The sequence below is a fragment of the Netta rufina genome, assembly GCF_964035555.1.
Source record: "Netta rufina genome assembly, chromosome: 3".
NCBI classification, from domain to species: Eukaryota; Metazoa; Chordata; class Aves; order Anseriformes; family Anatidae; genus Netta; species Netta rufina.
Genome location: NC_140125.1, coordinates 56,986,494 through 56,996,337, shown reverse-complemented (window position 1 = coordinate 56,996,337; position 9,844 = coordinate 56,986,494). Strand labels below are relative to the sequence as shown.

Here is a 9,844-nt window from a genome sequence, read left to right as displayed (position 1 = left end):
AAATACAAGTGAAGCATGATGACCAGAAGGCAGCTATGGCATATTGTTAACCATTTAAGTGTACTTCATGACACTGCCTCTGTCTTGAATCACAAGCTCCTCACCTTCAGCCACATAAGGAACATAGTGTCTGCTTGGACTTTAATTCTTACTCTACTGTTTCCCAATACAGACTTGTCATGGGTACAAATACACATCTCAAACAAAGATATAAGAGATTGTGAAGCAAAACTCATCATAACCAGCTTTTCCTCCGAAGTTTGGTTTCATTAAGTAAACATATCCCAGTAAAACCCTTTACAAGCTATGTCAACAATAATCATGATCTCCCCCTCTTTCCCCAGAAAAACTGGAAGGATAACTGTACACATGTCCAAGAAATAGAGGATGTCATTTTATTGGAGGTCCACAGGTAATTGTATCACATTAGGGAGTGGAAGAATCTTATGGTATGGCACAACACAATACCTCACTCTAAACACTTAAACAGAAGGTTAAATGATATGCAACATGATCAAATCAGTAACTCTCCATCTTCTAGGCACCACTGATAAATTTAAAATAAACTTTAATAAATTGAAAAAATAATATAGTCCATTAATTTGTTTGTTGCACTGTCTTTAAATGAAACAGCACTTTGAAAGTCACAAATAAAAAAGCAGCACTTTCTCTTAATACCAACACCACCGTAACACATACTGTAGCGTGGCATGCAAATCCATATCTGCAGTCTTTTTTTTTTTATTTTTAATTTTGTATTAACAAATGGAATGGTAATTTTCTACCTCAAATATTAGTAGCATAACATGTAAGTGCAGATCATTCTGGCCACAAGTGTGGTAAGCCTTAACAAGTGTGTATTACAAGAGCATAGAACACAGAGCATGACACTTACACCCAAGAATCTCTCTTTTGTACTGTACATGGTCTTTGCTACAGGCTGAATTCCAACTTGCTGTACCCAAACTGCAGGAAACAAGATAATTGACCATTTCTGGTTCTGCTTAAAAATAAGATACAGTCACCATCAAAGCATAGCTATTAACAACCTGGTCAAAAAAATGCCATAGCTCCAATGGAAAAAATAACTTGTCTTTTTAGTAGGCTCCATTATGTGATAAAGTTTCCACTATAGCCATGTTATGAAGTCTTACAGTGGTACTGCAGCGTCATTCCTGTTAAAGGTTTGTGTAGACACCAAGAAGTGGTGCGATGTTCATAAAAGCTGTTCAAACTGAGCTAAGCTTCACGAGACCACGTACTGAGTCTTCATGCAATGAATCCTGGCTGGCTAGACTCAGGACGTGCATTGTATGGCTGTGTGTAATAGGACTTCCACTTGGCAGCATCCCAGGGGGTGACGGAGCTTCTTCAGGAGTAAGAAACTGATGGCCTTCGTGTTCCTCTTTTAAAGGTATCATGTCTGTCAAACCTGTATCTGATGTGAGATTTGGCATGGAAGATGGTGGTGTTGGTTGCCCTAGAGTTAGAGTTGCACAAGGCCCACTGAGAGAAGTCTTTCCAGGTAAAGGTAGCTCTTCACTAGTTATGCTGGGCTCACTCTGTAGAAGAGGGGTGGCAGCAGCCTGCAAAACGAATTTAGTGCTCTGAATGCACTGGTCTTGGTCACACTGTAGAATGGAAGGGTGTCAAAATTATAAGGCAAAGAAAACAGGGTAAAAAAAAAAAAGTAGGAGAATGGATAAAAGACATGGAAAAGAATGGGATGTGAAGAGAAAAAGAGAGAGCCATTAGTATCATTCCATGGTTAGCCACCCAAAAATCTCATTGCATGCTACCCAGGAAAAAAAACCATGCATAACTAAGCTGGTGCTTTGGATTGTTATCAAAAATAAATTATAATAAACGTTTACAGTGTTCACATAAGAGATTTTGGTTACCTCCAAAATCCTTACTTTTATAAGTACTGTAATTCGAATATTTTGCTTAGTCTTGTTCAAAGCAATCTGGAAAGCCTAGCTGAACAGTCAGCATGTAACTCACTGCGTGGGGCACCTCGAAACCTCCCCGGCTCTAGCTGAGGGAAGCAGGCAGGTGAATCACTTCTGCTCTACTCATTTTTATCCTCGAGTAGCTGGCAGTTCAAAGAGGCCCAAAGGCAAAATTCAAGCATCACTCCAGGGTCAAAAATACGAGGCATGTGTCTTGTTTTACTGGTTTTCACATGCAGGAATTAAGGTGCTACAGATGTTTTCCAGAACAAGAATTCCTTTGATGCAGATGGTTTTATACAGATATAGTGTCAACACAGCCTCTGTGATCACAATTTTTATTTTCCAATCTAATACATTATATTCTTATTCTGGAAGACGTGTAGAAATAAGACAGTACTGCATATTTATTAGTTTGATAGGAAAACAGCTTTCATAATTTTTAGGCTGTTTCTTTACTAATTTAATCTTGACAATATAAAGAGTCAAGCTACTGAACAAAAGTTTTCTGGCAAGCGCTTTCACAGTAGCAAGCCAAATTCAGCATTATATAAATCCAATTAAGCTCAGTGAGTACTACCAGGAATGCTTTTGGCTCTGCATCATTCCTAAGCACCGTTTATACAAAGTTGTCATTCATTCCTTGAGATGACAAGACAGGCGGGTGTTTCAGCTGGCTAGGTGGCTATTAGGTTTTACTATTGCCTGATTCAGTTTAAGTTCTTCTTTCTAACTGGCATGGTTTTTGAGAGCTTCCAGACAATATATATTTAATATATTTATATTTAATATATATTTAATTCACAGCCTGATCAGTTGTAACATCTGCAGACTTTTAAAATGCTGTTTGATTCATTTGCCACACTACTGTTCTGCTGTGCAAGAGAAACACTACAGTGATTGAATACAACTATAAATCCAATGCAGCAAAGAAAATTTGGAAGCAAACAGTAAAAATAAGCATACCCTGAGGTAGGACATGCCTATTTACTATTATTTCAAAGATTCCATTAAAGATACTCTACTTTACAACTGATTTCTTCAATCTATATTGTATTCCTAAAAGACTTTACAAATCCAACATCTATTCGAGATACTACCAATCATCAGTAACCACTGCTACTGACACTGCAGCAATTCCCTATAGTGCCCGTTATTTAATAAGCCACTGTGATATACACTATGCAAACTCATAGAAGACTTCTGCTTTCTCTTGTATATGATGAAAACCATCACTATGAAAGGTTCCCCTGGTATTTTCAGGTCCTCTGATTCTACAAGTTAATTCCATAGGTTAATGGTGGATGCACACACAATATATTCAGACAGAGTGCAAGCTGACTGCTTGGTTACAGTAGACAGGTAGTATTTTAAACACATCTGAGTGGTTTAGGACCCTGAGACCAATTATTTTCTGACAGGTAGAAGTCTGATCCTTACTCAGTTATGTATTTTCCAACACTTATGCTTTCAGAAAGACAAATGCACTCTGTTACATATATTAAGTTTATACAAGTTTCAGGGAATTTTTTGCCCCCACAAAATTATGAACAGCCTCAGCCAAACAATTTAAGTAGTCCATATAACTTCATAGAATCACAGAATGGCTTGGGTTGGAAGGGACCTTAAAGACCATCTAGATCCAACCCCCCTGCCATGGGCAAAGATGCCACCCACTAGATCAGCTTGTGCAGAGCTCCATCCAACCTGGCCTTGAACACTTTCAGGGATGGGGTAAATTTCAGAGGGATTACTCAGAGGCTTAAAGCCAAAACCTTGCATAAGCACCTAAGGAAGAAAAATGTTCAGGAGTCTTTAAAGTCATGCTTTCAATTAGTAATTCACCGTGAATAACTCACTCTTGATTAATAATACTGTTATTCATCCCTGCTCATTTAAATTAAACCATACCACTTGAACTAACCTTACTGTGCAGATTTTAAAAATCTGTTAACTGACTTTTCAAACTTCAAAAAGACAAAATCCATCTGCTCTAAAAAGCAGTAGCTAAAGTGCATGTTAAATAACAAAGGACTGCCCATAACCACTAGGGTACCTTGAAAAAAAAACACACCAATTCTAGCAGCTGACTTAGTGCTTTAGTGAAGCTTCGGCACTGATCTTCAAAAGCAAATCATTACTTAATGTGTTCAGGCATACAAATACATAACTTTAAAATAGCTGGAGGTAATTTACTTGAATTCTTTGTATAGTCTGAATTAATTTTATTATTACTGAACTCTACTGCATTTCAACTGAATCAACATCGAAAAGATAAAGCAGCCTTATAAAGCTCCACTAAACAGAATGTTACAAAACTTTTTCAGGTACTATCTCTCTTCATTTTGTGACTTCCCTAAAGCCTCTGCTCTTATTCAGATACACAATTTCAATTTTTCTTTTTTCTTCCTATTTTTTATTTAATGAACAGTGATCATCATGAAATATCTTATATAAACAGAAAAGGCTGTAATCAGCTTTCAAAGGTGATTAGAGTTGGGGCTTATACTAGAAAAGGTAGACGCGTTAAACGAAGCTCTCAAAAACATACAATAAAAAGAGCACATACGCTACAAGCAGACTATTCTGCAGCCTAAACAGCTAACAGAAAACTAAAGAAAGAAACCAGATTTGTTTATAGGGCTGGCATGGTGGTTTTTCCTGGATTCCATATTTGGTTTTGAACTAAATGAAATCTACGAGCAGAAATTTGTCAACAAGACGATCTTGTTAACAAGAAAAAGGAAGCCAAGCTCTGAAAACTAAATAGTTAAAAATCTACTGTAAAAATTATTCCACCAGTACCTTCTTATTTCAGATCTACTGATTTTATTTTCCACTTGCAATTTTCACTGTTTCAGAGGAACAGCAGATTCCAAAGGTAAGACAAGTTTAATAAATTCTACAAGTACAGAAATTCAATTATATATATACGCATAGAAAATTTCAGCCATCTCTATTTTGCATTAAAAGGCACAAACCAAAGCAAATTAGACAGAGCCTAAAATTCTAAGTTTATTTCACAAATAAATACAAACGATTCTGCCTGAAACAATACTTTTAATTTTGTTTTTCTCAAGTCAGCTTTTTTCCTAAGCTACAAAAAACATACACATTAACAAAGCTCTTGAACATGGCAATATTTTTTTTTTCACATTTCTAATGCTAAACCAGAGGTTGTTTACTTTGAATTTAAAATTAACTTTGTTAAAATTTTTCTAACACTGGTAACATGAAAGAATTTTCACAGTTCTCAAAGATAGAGAAAAAAAAGAAAAAGTTGAATTACCTCAGCATCTCTGAATAAAGTACAAACACCAAAAAGATCAGAGGAGATCTCACAGCACTGACTGGCAGTGCTGAGCAGTAACAGAAAGGATGCTGAAATAACATACTAGTTGGATACTATAGATGGGTAAAGAGTGGAGGAATGGAGCTGCATAACTGTTCACAAGGGCTGTAGGATTCCACACCCAGAATCAGGTACTGTGCAAAAAACAAGCCACAAGCCCAGCAGGCCAGTGGCTTCACTAGCAAGAAGTACAGTGCAATAAGAGTGGAACTATGAAGAGAAACAGCTCTGATGTAAAGATGAAATCACTTCTCTTTCAGGGATTTTACTTCAGACTAGCTACAGGTTGCTTTTATGGACTGAGAGCCCATGCGTGGTTAGAACACTCTGGGGGCATTCCAGGTAGCACATCTTCTGCAAGCAGCCTAGTCCATGTGCTCTGATCTTGCTCTGTGTTGGGAACAAAAATGCAGCTAATATGCATGATCAAAAGAATTGCTTCTTCGCAATTCAAAGGAAAATATTGAAGACAATTAACTGCATGTGCCTTTAGCCAGTTTTAACTATGAAATAAAATGCTTTAATGAAAAACCTCTATCAACCTTGGCTATAGTAATGCTGACTTGGTAAAGTCCCTAAATTCTGTCTGGGGCAGTGAAAAAGCATATTTGTCAAGTACAACAGTAAATATTGAAGGAAACACCCGTAAAACTCTCAGCAAAGTGGGGCTCCAATCCTTGCTGATCTCTGTATTATCATAGTAGCACACTGGGATTGTCAGCTAATGTTCCCTGCATCAGCTGGATTCTTTTTTCCAGATCACTTCTAGAAATACTGATACGAACATTTGGGAGAGGACTTGCTGCATGTCTTACTGGTAAGAAACAGCTGCACATGTACTATAATGGCTCCTATGATTCACAGTGGTATGCGTAAGAAAGAAAACAAACTCTCTAACTAAAGAACTTGCATACGGGAAAGGGAGAAGTGGATATAAGGGAATTTGGCACACAAGCAGCTACCTAAACACTAAGAAGATAACTAGAACACAGGAGTACAAGTAAATTTCTTTGAAACAAAGAAATTAACCTGTCCTGATATAAAGGCAGTTGGAAGTAAAATCTAGCACTTAAGGCGTTAGAGAACTTCTAGAGAAATCATAGTAAAAATAAACCAAACCAATTCCTCTTTAAAACAAACAAACAAACAAACAAAAAACTACTCAGAATGAGATGGATTCTGTGTTTCTTCATAGCATTACTAAAGAAAAGACCCTGTGTATTAAAACCCAAGAATCAACTCAGGCTTTTAAGATAAAGCTAAGTACTAGAAAAGTCAGATTCAGGTAACAGTAGCTGATGAGTTTATGCTGAAATAAGAACCTTTCCATAATACAAAGAAAATTAAACCTTGAAATGAAAAAGGAAAGAAAGAATTCAACATAATTAGAAAACTATGATAATGGTTGAGATACTGCCTGTCATGCAAAAACAAAACAAAACAAAACAAAACAAAACAAAACAGAAACCCAGCAAACAACTCTTTAGAACAAGAGGAGAGATGCTCAGGCAATTAATCTAATGAAGAGCTTGCAATAAAAATGCTATAGGGAAATACTTTGGAAACATCAGATCTACAGATTATTAGCTCTAAGTGACCATGCTTGTCATTTGGATAAGGATATTAAGAAGGTAGCTAATTAATTTACTGGATTAATTTAAAATTATGTTGGGAAAAAGATCAAAAACACTGGAAATATACCAAGAAAAAAAAATTATATGTTGTACCAGCCTTCAAAAAAGTAAATAGAGCTTCATCTCTTAGTAGAATAAGGTAGATACTAAGAAGATACCAGGAGAAAAAGCTCTTTTTTTTTTTTTTTTTTAATGAGATCTAAAAAAAATTACAAAATGGGTCTGTGAAGTCCTGATGATAAGAAAATCCCTGACTTTTGAGATTGTGGCAGAGTTAATAGCAAGAATAGAGTAGTGTCTATATGAAATATTTGAAGTTTTAAAGGCAAAATTATCATAAAAGCTTTTAAATATAATAATAATGCCTCACAGATGGTATGCTGAATAAGAGAATTTATTGCACTGAAAACAAGTGTCTGGCAACTTTAAACGTAGACTGATATTTGTTTTGAAATTAAATGCAAAAATGATGATCTGCTAGGAGATATATTAAAATAAATGAGAACAGAATATAATACTAAGTAACCTCCAGAGACTTAAGAATTGACCAGAGGCTGGTTGGATGAGGCACAACAATTCTAGTTAGAAAGATACCATTCAGTGGGTAAAAGACATGAGGGAAGCGATGGAAAGAGGGAAGGAAAGGAACAACAGAACACAAGTGAGAGAGCAAATGCTCATTAAAACCTTTAATATCAAAGAGCAAGAGACATTTTAGCGCACTATATGGATTTAGTATAACGGCTAGAAATTAAGAGTCAATATAGACATAAGATGTAATGCATTCTGGAATAAAATCCTAGGAGACGTGCCATAAAGGTGTACTGGAACACACTTCAGATTTCTGATAAATGACTTCCTGGACTCAGAAGTAAATTGCTAAAATAACATTATCATCTCTGGTGATGTATAAATGGCTAAACCTCTGCCCATTTAAACAGTATTTATGGACTAAGACTCTGACCTACATATGATCTTAATTTAAGGAATTTAACTTTCTTTGTCCTTTTCTGAACCCACACTAATATGAGCTGCAGTTTTTTCAGACTCAGCTCCTTCAACCAGCCAGTTCTTTGGGGCCTACCTGTCTCAGCTCCAAGAACACATTTTTCAGTTTAGGCTTCTGTCTTTATTTCCAAGAGGTATGCAACCTTCCAGAAGGGAAGATGGAATCTTATTCCGTGTATTGCATAACCTTTGTCAGCGAGGACAGCTGGTAAAAAGGAAAACTCTTATTCCACAAAGACATTGCCTCTACCATTCTCCATCCGCTACAGTCTTGGGCTTGAGCCAGTCAATGCTTTAAACTTTCAATCACCAAAGGAAATTTTGATGTTCACTTCTGAACTCCCAGCAAAAAGAATTCTAGAGAAGCTTGCAGAGGTTCTTTCTCTAAAATAAATGGGATGTTGTGTGCCTTTTTTTTCCTGTGCCTTAAAGTGTACTCCACTGTCTTTCATTCAAGAAACTCCAGCAGACTTTTTTTTTTTTTTTTTCAGAGGAGAGCAAGTGAATGGCTGGTGTTCCTAGTACCACTGCTCCCAAACTCCTGAAGAAGAGTCTAAGATGGTGTACTGGGAAGAAAGATGAGAGAGACTGGTAACATAAAGCTTGGAAAAGCAATAGAGGTCACTTTATAGGAAAAAGTTTTAAACAGAATGACGAAGTTTTACTTGATTAATTCTGTCTAAATTTAAATTGGAACAGGAAATCTGGTAACCAAGCAGAATGGATGAAAGCTAAGCTAGCAGTAAGGTGAATTAATTTTGTTTACACACAAAAAAAAGTCCCATTATGTGGATGAGATCGAGATCTTAACTGCGGATTAGGGAAATCAGTTTTGTTGTTTGCTGCTTTATGAGACAGGAAAGAGAAGAACAAAGATAGGTACAAGGTCCACTGAGAAGAGCAAAAACATCCACCTTAGAAAAAAAAGAAAAAGGGAAATGTGAAACAAGAACAAATAAAAGGCAAAGTTATGTTCCACTGCACTTCTGCCAGCAGGAAACACATTTATAATTTCTTATGCTTCAAACAATTCAGGAAAGAATGTAAGATTTTAAATAGGGAAGAGAAAACAGTGCTAGAGATATTAAGCAGGTCTTTAACAGTTTGCAACACAACAAAAGAGAAATTTTAACACTAATATGCAGCTGCTACTAGAATCTGACTGGTCTTCCATAGAGACCAGGAATAACACCCTGGGGTGAAATGGTATCACTGTCTCAAAGAGTTCCTCCATACAAGACATGGCCTGTTACATTTCTAAAACTTCTTTTGTGAGATCATTTTCAGGAATGAAAGCCGCACATTTCAAAGCATCTCTAATAACTGTTAAAGAACCTAAACCTTTCTTGGCGTAAGTACCAATATAAGAATATAAGAAGTTAAAATCCCTGAAGAAATGCATTTGCGTATTTACAGGTACTACCCTCGAAAATCATAACAGCTGCCTGTTTGACGAAGTAATACCATAAAAGATTTCTCAGTTTCTAGAGACAAATTTAGACAATCTTCTATCTAACTGAAAAAAAGATTTGCTCATTAACATCTCATAATGATAGTATCTTCTTACAATGTGAGTTTAATTGCTATAATGTTAAGATAATTTAATGCTAAGAACTTACTGAGGGCTTATGATCATAAATAATTAGTCTTGACAAAGTCAGGAAGTTTGGATAAACCCTGGAAGACCTCAGGCTATTTTTAAGTTTTGCTTTCTTTTCCTTCTTTTAACTTCCCCTTCTCTTTTCAGGGTTACTTTTTTGAGAAAAATTTGCACAAAGCATTACCTTGTTCTACACAAATGCATCTCACTGAAGATTCAGACTTAATGTGTCCCTAATACATTTTCTCATTAAGGAGACTAACTAATCTTCCATTTAATTCTCAAAATAATAAGCAGA

General features: G+C 36.1%; 1 protein-coding gene across 4 annotated transcripts in view; it reads right to left on the bottom strand.

Moving 5' to 3' along the window:
- Nucleotides 1-374: 374 nt before the first annotated feature.
- Nucleotides 375-9,844, bottom strand: part of ZDHHC14 (zDHHC palmitoyltransferase 14) — a 114,843-nt gene continuing 105,373 nt past the window's right edge. For 2 of the 4 annotated variants that reach the window (XM_084284639.1, XM_084284640.1), the window contains exon 9: nucleotides 375-1,631. In XM_084284639.1, coding sequence (XP_084140765.1) covers nucleotides 1,230-1,631 — 402 coding nt within the window. In that variant the 3' untranslated portion in view covers nucleotides 375-1,229. The remainder of the gene's footprint in view (nucleotides 1,632-9,844) is intronic. The other 2 variants (XM_084284641.1, XM_084284642.1) reach the window with 1 other exon arrangement.